Here is a 13,264-nt window from a genome sequence, read left to right on the forward strand (position 1 = left end):
AATCCAGAGATATAACTTAAAGAATTCCGTGCTTGGAAGGGTCAGGTTAAGTATTCATTGCTTCCTTGAGATCGAAGGCTACCTCTTGATTTTCTTCGATCCGGATTAACGAGCTCTTTCCCCATATCTGCTTGAAATTTTCTTCAGCTTTTCCCCTCTGTGCTTGTATCCATTGTCCTTTGATTGCTATGAGTAGATCTGATAAAAAAGATGCATTTGAAAGCGATGTCCTCATGCTCTTGGCTGTCCATGACAATTGCGACCCTGGTCTTATGCATACCCCAGACTATTATGCCGTGCAATAGCTTAGAGACTTGTCAGTGTTTGCCTAATGTCTCCTCGTGGAATCCAAAGAGTTTCTCACACTTTTGCATGCTTGTCCAGGGTTTATCAAGGATCTTTTGATGGGTCCTGTTAAACCACCTCCAAAGGTTTTGGGTGATTTTGACGTAGAGATCCATCCTTTTGTCTTTTCCATTCAAATAAAATTATCGAGTGGACGTAAAAAAAAAAATACATCCCAGGGATAAAATAAAATAGAAGAATATGGCTACGAATTTTGAAAAACGTAATATCCCTCATTTGAAGGAAATTACATTTCCCAGAGTTGTATTGATCAATACAAATCTCTACTTATTAATAGAATTATATACATTTTTTTTTATCACAACTCCATTATTATTTCTATTTACATACGCAGACAAAATTTTCGTGCCTTTATCAAGTAATTATGTCTTCCTCTCTTTGTATCCTATTTGGTTTTTATATGCTTTACTTTCTACCTTAATTTCGTTTTCACTTTCTTACCATCTAGTCGCTTATCTACTGAAATAGTCTAAATGCTAGTGAAGAGAATATATTTTTATCAAGGCCACCTCCTTTATTATTAAATAAAAGTCTGCATTTTTCTAAATAACAATGGGCTTTTAGCATAGAAATCCAATTTGAACTGCTCTTACCAATGCCTCCCACCAACCAATCAATTTTGTTTCATTGAGGTACTTCGAAAAGCATATTCTCTAATGCGGCACAGTAAGCAAAACAAAAAATAAACCTTGTCATTTGAGCGCCAATTCGTCTCTTTATTTCTGCCTTCGATATTGAATTGTTTCGCGAGATTTGGGTTCTACTCTACTGATCGTGAATTTAGTTAGCTTTTAATCAGATCATTGATCAAGGATGCTCCCTTTATCACTTCTAAACACAGCCCAGGGTCATCCGATGCTGGTTGAACTCAAAAATGGAGAAACGCTCAATGGTCATCTCGCAAATTGTGATAATTGGATGAATTTGACCCTTAGAGAAGTGATCCAAACATCCGCAGATGGGGATCGATTCTGGAGACTGCCAGAGTGCTATATTAGGGGTAACACAATCAAATACCTAAGAGTGCCCGAAGAGATCATCGATATGGTAAGAGAGGAGGAAGTAAAACAACGTGGTGCTGGACGTGGCCGTGGTCGTGGCCGCGGTCGTGGCGGAGAGCGAGGTGGTAGAGGAGGACGAGGAGGACAAGGGCGTGGGAGGTGATTCCCCCCGTTATAGCATTTTCTCAATAGTATTGGGCGGAACATTAATATTTTTATGTTTATACTTTTTTCGTGTGCATTTCCTTCTGCAAATGTGATGAAAAGATCGGGGGATTTTAAAGTATCAATTCGCTACCATGACTCTAATCTGCGAATCAGTTTCGCTTTTATTATTCTTCTCTTGTCCTTATTGTGTACTATTGAAAAGAAGATCTAATTTTTCTTGGAAAAATATCAATATTAAAATATATCCCTGTTTTATATAAAGAGTATAAAATCATAATGGCTCAGATAAAATGATCAACTTGAAATAGAGACTAAAAGAAAATATAATACTTACTGGAAAAAAAAACAGTAGAGAAAGAGGTAAAAAAAACAAGAAATATGCAAGTGACGGCAGAAAGGTATAGATTATATATATATGTATATAATTATCATATGGGAAAATTCATTTAAAAAATCTACCTCAAATCTACCTCCTCAGCTTCGCTCTTTCCCGCACTCCATCCAACCTCCGTAGATCTTTCACCATATGATGAAGATGTGCCATCATCAGCATCGCATTCCCCATGCATTGTACCTGTAAACTCTGCACTCATTCTCTCTCCTCTCCCAGCCCCATTGTTCAGTGAACCACTGCTAATGCTGTAGAGGCCGCTCATCCGACCCGATGGTGTTGGAATAATAGGTCGGGCCGTGGGGAACTGAGAGTTTCGTGTTGGATGTCTTGGGGAGTAATAGGAGGTTCTGTTGCCCGATTGATAGAGGTTATTCGGGGTTATTGCTCTAGAGTTTCGCGGAGATGCAGGAGGAATCCACCCAGCGGCAGAAGACAATCGGGAAGCGGCATTAACTGTGCCAATAGTACCTCCACCGGCAACCGTATTCGGTCCTATGTCCGGGCTCGAGCCATTGGTAGTCGTAGCCAGTGAGCTAGGAGACGAAATTCGTTCGGGGGACATCAACCCTCCTTGGTCATCACCTACGATGGTTGAGTTACTCGACATTTTCGCAAGCGATCTTGGGGTAGATTTCTTTCCAAGCCCAAGGCGCTCTCGCTCCCATTCCTCCCACTTTCGCATAACGATCATCGAAAAGTCAAATTCTCCTTCCTTTTTACCGTGGTCGTCTTTGCCGCTATCGCCCGCCACCATACGGGTTTGTCCCCATGAGAAATCATCGAAATGCCAGTACGCGTATGTCGGAAGCACACAATTCCAAATGGGCAGCGCGAGCAAGTATACAATCATCCAGCCGACATACACTATTTTACGGGTCGTGATGACGATAAGCACGGCAGGCAGACCAAGAATTGCGGCCAAAAGCAGAAGCGGGATGATCTGTGGGTTTTGGGTGACAAAGGATGAGATAATGAGCCATCCGGTAAAGCAGATGGCAGCCGGTAGCACTATTGTCCCGATAAGCTCAACAAACACTGCGAATTGCATCGATAAACAGGCAATCCCGCAAAGATCTGATACAAGCACCAGCTCCATGAGGTTATGGATGGTGGAGTTAATCCATCTCCGCCGCTGACTCAATAGAACACGAAATGTATCTGGAACGACGGTTTTGCAGACGGCCTGGGGAACAAACATCATCTGTCTTTTTGGGAACGTGCGTAACATCAGAGTGGAGAGAAATCTATCCTCACCGAGAAGTAGCAAATTTTTCTGGTGCAATGTAGTGACAACATTTTGGTTATACTCGAGGAGGATGTCAGGATTTGCGAGGATAGGAACCCAGGCACCATTTTTGGGGGCTTTGATACGATACATGCAAAAACAGCCAGGAAGACAGGTCACACCGCCAAAGGTAGACTCGAAAGCCTTCGCGTAGTGATGGTTGATGTAGTATTCGAACACCTGAATCATGGTTACCCAGGATTGCTTCTTATTAGCGATCCGTGTCTCCCCGCAGAGCCCCATGATTGTAACGTCGTTCGCCATTGCAGAGACCATATGCGACAATGAGTCGGGCGCGACCCTCGTGTCCGCGTCCACCATAAGCACCAGCTCAAACTTGTCCGGCGTAACTCCTCCCAGGACCCATTGCATCTTCCAAAACAACTCATAGTCAAGCTCCGTGAGGCGGTCGTTAAAAAGTATTCGCTGAAAAAACGACATTAGGATGACCTGAGAGTCTCGCTTGCCTCGATTCCCAGGCTTGGGTTGGGATGCTTCTGCTGGGGTACCGCATTTCACAACGACAATGGTGGGAACCCATACATTCGAGTAAACGTAGTGACCAGCATATACTTTTGCCATATTCAGCTGTCGTTCTCCGTCGGCAATCGCGATATAAGAGCATGCTTTTGGATCCTTCATATCGTCTTCTAAGGTGAGCATCGAGATCACCATATCAGGCGTTGAGCGTTCATTCCCTGACCCGGTAATAAGACCATCGCAGACGACAAAAAGCAATTTGTGTTGCTCCGAATAGGTAGTTGCAGCAAGGGAGTCAAACGTGCTTCGTAGACCAGATTCACCCTCCGAGTAGCAAGTCACCAGCATCACGGTATAAAGATCCGTTTCTAGTTCTTCAACTTTTGGCTTTGCGAGTTTGTTCTTCCCGTTTCCATATGTGTCGTAAAAGCTAGCCATTGATTCTGGCCGCTGCAGGCTTTTTCGCTGTTGCTTGTGTTTCCCACTGGAATTAGATCCCCAATGTAATCCATGTCGGCCCGCCGGTTTCACCAGCCGCGGGGATATACACCAACTAAACAAAAATGCCATCACAAATCGGACGACTATTAGTGTTACAATTACTGCGAGCGACACGTTCATGATGATATTAGAAGCAAAGCATCCTATCGTATCGCGCGAAAGTGTCCCAACGCTATACCGTGTTTGCAAACAACGCATAGCCTCTTTAGTGTCACCGTGCGCTGCAAAACTAGCTGTGCTATCGCGACCAATATTTTTTACGATAGTGGTGTGGATTTGAGGTCCAAAATATAGATCATTGCGATTCAGATAACTCGACATATTAAGAACTACATGCAAATGGGATATGGGAATCCATGTTCAGCTCTTCCAGAGTGAAAAATAAACCCATTTGGAAAAGAAACACTCACTGTTATTATTCATGACCATAAGTGCCGGGGTCGGGTCCAAATTATTTGGCCGTAGATTATACCATTCAAAATACAAAGTGCCTAGAGAGCGTAGGCGTTGAGGTCCCCTTGTCAGCCATTCCAGAGGAATGCATTCGCCAGCCGGCCGCTGGATAGAGCCTCCATAAGGACTATTCACAATACAGTTTTTGCTCGATGCGGAACCAGAGGTTTTGTCGAATTTTTGGCAATAGCCCTGTGTACCGTCAAAGAGACCTGACAAATCCACGCCCTTGTAATCATTTACCAGGTTGATTCCGATTTGAGGAAGGGCAAGGAAATTGCGCATATCTTCGAACCCATATAGTTCGCCGTAAACTATCACATCTTCTCGCCATATTTTTGAGAGGGTGCCGTTCGGAAATTGCTCTGTATATGAAAAAGAGACGCGTTGTTGGGGGCACAGGGCGGGCTGAAGCGCAAAAGTGAGAAAAGCGAGCAAGCCACAGAAGAAGAGGATTATTAGGCACAGGGTTACCTAATATCAATTTAATTGTAAAGGTTTCAGTTCGACTAGAATATTCAGAAACACATGCTAAAGATTAAACTACTTTTTCACGCCATGCCTGCTGCATGTGCGGATCTGCTTTCCCACAAGAGCGAAGAACGAATCCCGGGACACAACAGGTTACAGCCCATGAAAACCAGGTCCATGGCCGAAATCGGCATGGTGTGAATTTGTTCCCTCCGGAGTTCACATTTCCTTGTGGCGACTTTGTTGGCGCAACCAAAGGTCGTTGTTGGCGTCGGACCGAAGCTGTTCTCTCGTAAGATTGTATCGGATTGGCTGGATTCTCACCTATCATTGGGACGCGAGCGCGTTGACGTTCAGGACGAGTCAAAGACCGATGGCGATGAATTTGCGCGCGGGTATTCGCGTTTGGCGAATTTTGATTGGTCTCATTATAGTCAAACTGTACACTGCGGTTTTGCCTTCGAGGCCTGTACTCTACACGGTGGGGTGGTGGAGGGGGTGGGGGGGAACCGCTATTATTGGTTGTGCCTTTGTGCGGGACGTAGGTATAACCTAGTGGAATATTATCATCATTCCGAGATGAATTAGGTCTACGCCGTTGTCTCTGGGGAGGATTCGAGGAGATATCGGTACGTGTCTGCAGGCGCGAATGTGGGCTTGGATAGTGATGTTGTGGTAAATAGGAAGACATGGTGTGCCGTTGCCGGCGTTCGGGATGGTATAAGATGTTTTGGATTCCTTAAACTTATTAAGAGACAAGTAAGGTAGAAATTGTAAGCCAGTTGGGATTGGAATTATAATGTTGCCACTCTAGAATAAAGTGGAAGCGCAAGAGAATTCCCCTTTCTTTTCCGAAAATTGAAAAAAGTTAAGGATCTTCTAAGTATTGCTTATCTTAGTTCCAGAAAATCCTAGTAAAATTAAGGAGATTCTATGAGACCAAAAAATGAGAAAGAATATCCCCTGGGCGGGAAAAAAAAGGAAAAAAGGCAAAGAACTATAAAAAAATTGGCACTAAATGCAGCTAAAAAAAAATTAGATAAGTCTGATCCAGTCCAAAAATAACGTACAAGCCACAACCGCCGCAGTGGGATTCAGAAACAGTCACAGTTTACTTGAACTTGATGAGCATTTTGAGATAGTGTCCAGTACCTTCTTCAATAACATGCCGAAGAGGGCTCCAAATACCATTAATAGCGCCCCATCAGCGCCAACTATGGCGGAGTTTGATCCTACAGGCGAGTTGCTTGCTCTGTCGGTCGACCATAGGTTACGTATCCTAGAGTCGGATTCGATGCGCTACGAATATTCTGCTGAGGAGGCGATCACTTGTATCTCATGGACTAGTTTAAATCTAAATGAGGCAGTAAGTAATTCTGTACTATGATGTTGGATATTTAGCTGAAGTTAATCGTTGTCATATATTAGTCACGAAAAAGGAGAAAGCGGAAAGCAGCTTCTGAAGCTGCACCCGAAAAAGCCATTTCCCTCGGCCTTGTTAATGGTAGCGTAGTTATTTGTTCAGCACGCACTGCGAAAGAGCAAAAATGCCTGAAACCTCGAGTAGAAGGCTCGATTGTTGATATCAAATTCACTCGTGATGGAAGTCGCGCATATGGTCTGATTGAATCAGGACATGTGGTAGAATGGGAGACAGAGCAAGGGGAAAGTTTAGCGTGCGTATTTTACAGAGCAACATGGGTGAATTTTAACTGCCCACTAACTCATATTTCTTTTGAAATGCAGATCTTGGGATTCAGGCGTCAAAAATGCAAAATGTCTGGGGCTTATCCATGGAGAGTCGAGACTATTAGTTGCCGGTGAAAGATTAGTACAGTTTGAGTTGGAGACGAAGAAAGTAATTAAAGTATGTCTCTTCTCCCCTTTCATTCTACTTTTTCGTATTTAATTTGTGTAATTATTCTTCATTTCAGGGATTTGCAGAAACCGACTTACCCATTACTCATATGTGCATATCGGACGACGGCACATATTGTATTTATGTCGCGGAAACCCAACTCAGCATTTGGAACCTCGATGATGACACCATAAAAATTGTCACACTCCCCTCTCGGCCAATCCGTCTCGCATTTTCCTCCAATCAACCCATTTTCCTTATCCTCACCGACGAAGGCACACTCGTGCTCTTTTCAGCAGTCTCACTAGAACAGATGAGTATCCGCGTGGAGGGTACCCCAGTGATTGCGGGTGGTTTTAGTGAGCGCAATAATGACATTGTGATTGCATGGGGCAAGGGCATCAAACTCACTTTGGAACGAGTACGTTATATGAGCGAAGAAACAAGTGAATTCATCGGAGACGTGACACTGACACGTGAAATGGCCAAGTCCGCCCCCAGTACGCATAAAGATACAAGTGAAGAAGAATTGGAACCAACTCTTGAAGAAAAGCTCCAAGGCATTGAACGGGTTTCTGAAGGTGAGGCGACTTCAAATAATCCATCGCCTCTGTCGCTTAAGTTGCGCACCCCAGGCGTCTCTATTCACGAAGAGATCATGGATGTGTTTTCTCGCAACAATGGAAACGATGCTGCTATCCGAAAGGACTTTGAAGCTATGGGACTTGGAGAGGCGCATGCGGATTCGATCCGCGCAACCGTTGCACGGTTACCCGAACAAATTGTTCGAAAGCTGGCTCTTTACCTCGCCGGAGCTATTGAAGAGCGGCCTTCGCGAGCAATGAAGCTCGTGGGATGGTTGCGTGCACTCCTTATGATGTCATCGGGCTGCCTTCTTAGTGATGGAGAAGTGTTTGGCCGCCTCTCAAAAATGCAACGCGGTTTGGCGGCGCGCCGAAAGCTGCACCAGAAATTAATGGGTGTGCAGGGAAGATTAGATTTGGTGATTGCACAAATCACAGCACGAGAGCAAGTGGTGGAGGGCAATGAAGACGAAGGTGTGTTGATAGACGGCGAGGTGGATGAGGATGAAGAAGTCGAAGCAGTTGAGCTGGAGAGTATGGCTGGATTGGGAAGTGAAGATGGCGAAGGTGATGAGGATGAAGTAGATGAGGAGTTGGTAGGAGATGCGGATGCATTTGAGGAAGAGGAAGAGCTGGAAAGCGAGGTGGAAGAAGAGGAGGAAGAAGAGGATGAGGATGAGGACGAAGAAGGCTCGTCCTAACTGTATAGAGTTAGGCCATTTCATATCTATCAAAACCGCTCTTTAATTTTTCTCCATGTTATGTTTTGTTTTGTTAGAACATCGATTTGGCCAAATAAAAAGACATTAAATGGCATAATTTTTGATATTTAACTTCGACAGAGTCCTCCATCCGGTCCTATTTTGGAATATGGAGAGTCGGCTCCGCATATTTGTTACCTCATTATCGCTGTCATTTGGCGGGTGTTTTTTCTTTTCTTTTAATTACTAAAGATCCTTTAAACTAAAAGAATAAGTAGCCTGAAAATATTATTGCTGGATAGTATTGAACACTGCATAAAGTTATACATGACTGAGAAATAGAAATAGAATTAATCAATTGAGTATAATATATATATGTGTGGATGGATGTTGGTTGTATTTATACCACCAGTTTTAGGGTTGGTTAGAAATTAAACTATCACAACTTCATCTATTTACTCCTCGTGGTGACCAATTTGTAAGCCTGGTCCCACCGAAACAAAGTTGTGTTTTTTGTCTCCATTGGTCATTATATCGTCATGGTGACCGCTGTCTCTAACTCGAGACCTAACCTCGTTGCTAAGTGGGCCGGTCTCTCTCCTATCTTCGCGGCGTTCGCGAGTCTCTTGCCCTCTCTGCTGAACATCCTGGGCTTTCTCCTCTAGATTTTTCGCTTTCTCAGCGGCTTGCTCGCGTTTCTCGGATGCTTTCTGCGCAGCCTGCTTATTAAGTGCAACGATCTGCCGATCAATCGCCGTAATCCCCCGTCGAATCGATTCTTCAATTGCCTTCCGTGCCTGTTTTTTCGCCACGGATTTAATAATGGGGTTGAGTATCTTATAAAGGAAGCTAGGGAAAGAAAATGGGCAAGAGATGTTATATCAATAAAGCGCATAATTGGGGAGGAGAGCTGAGCAGAGAGACACGAAGAAATTCACTTACTCTCGTGAGGTGTCGTGAAGCTTCAGTTTCATGGACGAAATGGTGACCTTGCAACTCTCCAGGTCCAAGGCATGCTCCTTCTCGTACCTGGGGCGCAATACCAAATCGACCGTAATACCGCGTCCAGGAATCACTATGTCAGCCAGGCCAATTTCACGCATGCGCGGGAAACCCTTCTTCTTGTTGAGATAAAAGCTCACGTCTTTTGCCGCCGCTTGCACGTGGGACAACGTCATATGAAGTCGATTCTCAAAGTCAAATTCCGTTCCGGCCTTAGCATGGAAGCGAGCGTCGGTGCGGAAACGAACATAGCTAGGAAGGATGTGCGTGATTCCTAGCACAATATTCTCCACGCGGTAATCAGCATCCTTGTTTGAACCTTCAATTGCTGGAAGAGGAATGTATTTGAGCTCCTCGGCGATCAGGGGGAGTAGCATAGCGAAATCGCGTGCTAGCCCAGGTTTGAATGACGCCTTCCCCTCGGAATTGAGGAAGAGATCCCGGCCAAGTTGCTCAAAGTCACGACCTAGCTGAGAGGTCAATTCGTCACTGCGCAACGCTTGAATGAAGTCGGTGGCCGCATCGGACAATCTGTTCACATGGTCTCGGTGCTTCTCCACGAGAACGTGGCGGGCCCGCTCAATCAACTCTGAGCCAGTTTCCTTGTACTTGGTCTCACGCACGTACTGCTCATCTCGCAGAGACTTCTCTACAAACGTGTACAAGTCCTTTTGCCATTGGTCCAGCTCTTTGTCAGTGCGTGCATCATTGATGAGGTCTGTGAAGGCATTTTCAAGGGGGCGCAAAGATTTGCCGCCCGCAAAGTTCTCAATCAACTCGATCGCGCTCTCACGAGCAATTCTCGCATCGGATTTGGCCCCCTGTTTGCTCAACTGTTCGTCGGTTTCGGGAGCCGTTTTCAGGCGATCGCTCGCCGCTAAAATACGCTGCTTCAACTCGCTAAGCAGTTGAAGAAAATCTTCAAGCGCTTCGCGATACTCGTTTTTGCTGTGAGCTTCTAACATGATCCCACGGAAGCGTTCAGTGAGCTGGTCACGCTGCTCTGGAGTAAATTCGATCGAGGTTGCAGCCTCTCGCACGTTCGTGGCAATTTCTTTCGCGCTCGCACCCACAACATCTTTCAATTTGGCGTCTCCTGACTCATAGCGCTCGAAATGAGGCGCAACGATTTCCTTTGCAGAGGAGGCGAGAGGGCGGATACTGGTACGAGCAGTTTTCTCCATATCACTCTTAATCCCCTCCCTGGTCGCCTCCTGGTCAGCTTGGGTGTCATTAGAGGTGTTCGGGGTGGACTCTGTAACAGAGACGAAGCGATCGCCGGGCTGATGGTTGAGACGCTCGTTGCGAGGGACCCGCGAGCGTACAGTGTCCTGGGCAATGTTATTGATATCGTTGATAAGCTTGCGGAACTGAGTGGAGGTGATTAGGATTCGCGCAACATGCAGAGCCTTGGTACTACTTAGGTGCGCAATCTCCGCCGTGGAGTGGTCGTGCTCCGAGCCGGAGGCCACAGCCGCAGCTTCTTCGGCATGCCTCTTGGCGGGGCCTAAAGATAGGATGAGGTTAGTATGGTTCGTCTCAACCGCATTATGTATAGCTGTCTATCTGTGATATATTAATTAGTTTACCTTTGAGGTTTCCGCCTGCTCGGGTCGCGTGAAACACGCTTCGTTGGAGCTGGCCGTGCTTGTTCTTCTCCTGGATGACCTCCTTCATGGTAGCCACAATTCTGTCCACCGAACGCATCGCCTGCTTGCCGTCGTCCGACATCTTTTCACGTATTTTCTGGTATTTTTCATTTGAAGAGATGGAGTCAAGGCCACTGAGGATGGCTTCATTGGAGGGCAGCTGTCCACGCCTATTAGCATGAGGATTATGGTGATTAAAATCGATGGAGTGGAGCAGCCCAGGCAACCAGCTCAAATACTCACTTTGCCTCTGCAGAAAGCTCCGTTACCTGCCGCTTTCGCTCCAGGGCCTTTTCCTTATTGACATCCTCCATTCGAACATCCGTCGTTGGTTTTGGGATTTTGTTATCCATTTTCTAGTTTGTAGATTGCCGTAATTTTAACAAGGGTTAAGATATGCAGCTATAATAGAAAATAGAAACGATAAAAGAACGAGGATCTGAGGGGGAAAGGATGTCTCGCCGAGCATTTTATTGGAATTCTAAGTGGCAACTTTAATAAACTGAATTTGGACTAGTGAATTTCGAGTGACGCCGATTGAAATCGTTCAAGACGCCAACCGAGTATCCACTCTATTTTGTAATATAGAGTTATATGAAAATACTCGCCTCCCCTTCTTGGGATAACCCGATGTAATGGCGGACAATGCGCAAACCATTGAACAAATTTTGCCATCATTGCATTCATTCTTAATTCGGATTTAATCTTTATGTGCAAATGCGAAATAAATACAGCTCGATGCAAGTAAATCAACAATAGCATTGCATACGGGAAAAAAAAAATTAACATTATAATACAACAGATAATAAGCAATAGCCGTTAGCTACTAGTGGGGCCAACCATGGGTAATTCATGGTGGCTCTTCATCAAGCTCTGGTGGTCATCTCGGTGAAAACTTCTAGCGCTGTCTCTTCGACCTATATCAAGGCCCAAAATTTCCGCAAGCTCCTCCTTAGCGTCCCGATGCTCCTTCCTGGCTACGCACAAATATATATTCATATAGGTCTTATACTCTTCGAATTCATCCAGACATTCAAGGACCTTGGCCTCAATCTCCTCGTTGGTGGTGTTATTCATCGACTGAAGCATTGCGGGGCGTAGAGCTCTCATGGCGGAAATGAAATCGGTCCGCGCCATCTCACCGCACCATCCCCCCCATCTACCGAGAGGCACGCTGACGTAGGAACTCCGCGCGGCTTCGCTCTTAAAGCCAGCACTACTTAGGTGCTCCACCATTTTGCGCCCCAGAACCGGATCGATTCCATTTTTCTTTAAACAGGCCCACATTTCATTGTTCAAGCTGGTGAACGCCGGCCCACGCTGCCTGAATTCCAGATCATATTCAATCCATTCAATAGAGCCGCCGGGTTTCAGCACACGTCTCAACTCCTTCAATACCCATCGCCATTGGCTGGAAGTGAACGCGAGCCCCATGGCGCGCATATAAATGTAATCAAAGTGTTCGTTGGGGAAAGGCAGAGGCTTTCCCAGGTTGACTTGACGAAAGATGCAGTTGGTGGGGTGGAGGTTCGGCAGCGGAAGCAGCTGCGAACAAATATCCACGCCAATGAAGGTGGACTTGCGGTATTTGGCGGCCATTTCCATCGTCCAGCTTCCTGGTCCGCAGCCAGCATCCAGGACACGGATGCCTTCCTCAAGCTCCTTTTGAACTGGCGCGCTAAAGTTCCTATAAATATAAACCCCATGAGGATCACCCCAAGGATGGAAACCCAGCAAGTTGTGGCGCAGCCCCTTACCCGGATAACAGGTTTTTGTAGACGTAGTGACGCGCCTGCAGTCTGCCGGCTTCCTCTTCGTCCTGGGGAAGAATGTATCTTAAACCTATATGACAACGCTCGTGTCAATAGCCCAGCTCTTCCTCCGCGTTGCTCTGACAAAGGCTTACCTCTTATGTTGAGAAGCTTTCGCCCGTGGACAATACGGCAATCTTGGCCTTCGCCCTCAAAGTTGAACTTGGCCGACTTTGCCAGCGGCTTTCTCTTCAGGGGGATTCTCCCTCTCTTCTCTATCGGGCCCACCTTATCCTCGCACTTGCTCTGACGATAGTTCAAGGCCGACTTGGTATTTCCCATTTCGACAGGTGAGGTTATCTTGAAGAGTACTTTGGACAGGAAAGGAACAGCGCACCACGAGGAATATATAGCTTGAGCCTGGGATGTTTCAACTGCAAACGCACATGAAACAATTAATTCACGTCTTATCCTCACTGCCCTTTTTTCATATTTTGATTGCCCCCAACTTGTTTGTTTAATCGCCAAATTGGCCAATGGGCTTTCGAGCTCACGTGTGCTCAATCCCATCAATCTCGAGCAATGCCAACAAGGTTTCAA

At 45.7% G+C, this 13,264-nt stretch overlaps 5 protein-coding genes across 5 annotated transcripts; 2 read left to right on the forward strand and 3 right to left on the reverse strand.

The window, feature by feature from the left end:
• Positions 1-1,179: 1,179 nt before the first annotated feature.
• Positions 1,180-1,530, forward strand: VTP21DRAFT_11420 (uncharacterized protein; the record flags this gene model as incomplete). Its single annotated transcript, XM_069390863.1, has 1 exon — positions 1,180-1,530. One exon carries the CDS (start codon positions 1,180-1,182, stop codon positions 1,528-1,530), a length of 351 nt encoding a protein of 116 aa, XP_069252051.1.
• Positions 1,531-1,990: 460 nt separating this feature from the next.
• On the reverse strand, positions 1,991-5,810 carry VTP21DRAFT_11421 (uncharacterized protein; the record flags this gene model as incomplete). Its single annotated transcript, XM_069390864.1, has 3 exons — positions 1,991-4,524; positions 4,606-5,122; positions 5,196-5,810. The coding sequence occupies 3 exons, from the start codon at positions 5,808-5,810 to the stop codon at positions 1,991-1,993; spliced, it is 3,666 nt and encodes a 1,221-aa protein (XP_069252052.1).
• A 474-nt stretch (positions 5,811-6,284) lies between these two features.
• VTP21DRAFT_11422 (uncharacterized protein) lies at positions 6,285-8,262 on the forward strand (the record flags this gene model as incomplete). Its single annotated transcript, XM_069390865.1, has 4 exons — positions 6,285-6,485; positions 6,548-6,795; positions 6,866-6,986; positions 7,054-8,262. 4 exons carry the CDS (start codon positions 6,285-6,287, stop codon positions 8,260-8,262), a joined length of 1,779 nt encoding a protein of 592 aa, XP_069252053.1.
• A 455-nt stretch (positions 8,263-8,717) lies between these two features.
• On the reverse strand, positions 8,718-11,266 carry VTP21DRAFT_11423 (uncharacterized protein; the record flags this gene model as incomplete). The annotated part of the gene is made up of 4 exons (XM_069390866.1): positions 8,718-9,111; positions 9,205-10,771; positions 10,854-11,083; positions 11,157-11,266. The coding sequence occupies 4 exons, from the start codon at positions 11,264-11,266 to the stop codon at positions 8,718-8,720; spliced, it is 2,301 nt and encodes a 766-aa protein (XP_069252054.1).
• Positions 11,267-11,732: 466 nt separating this feature from the next.
• On the reverse strand, positions 11,733-13,234 carry VTP21DRAFT_11424 (uncharacterized protein; the record flags this gene model as incomplete). The annotated part of the gene is made up of 4 exons (XM_069390867.1): positions 11,733-12,600; positions 12,671-12,755; positions 12,820-13,098; positions 13,219-13,234. 4 exons carry the CDS (start codon positions 13,232-13,234, stop codon positions 11,733-11,735), a joined length of 1,248 nt encoding a protein of 415 aa, XP_069252055.1.
• Between the last annotated feature and the right edge of the window lie 30 nt (positions 13,235-13,264).

The sequence above is a fragment of the Calcarisporiella thermophila genome (assembly GCF_041956535.1).
Source record: "Calcarisporiella thermophila strain CBS 279.70 unplaced genomic scaffold VTP21scaffold_9, whole genome shotgun sequence".
Taxonomy (NCBI): domain Eukaryota; kingdom Fungi; phylum Calcarisporiellomycota; class Calcarisporiellomycetes; order Calcarisporiellales; family Calcarisporiellaceae; genus Calcarisporiella; species Calcarisporiella thermophila.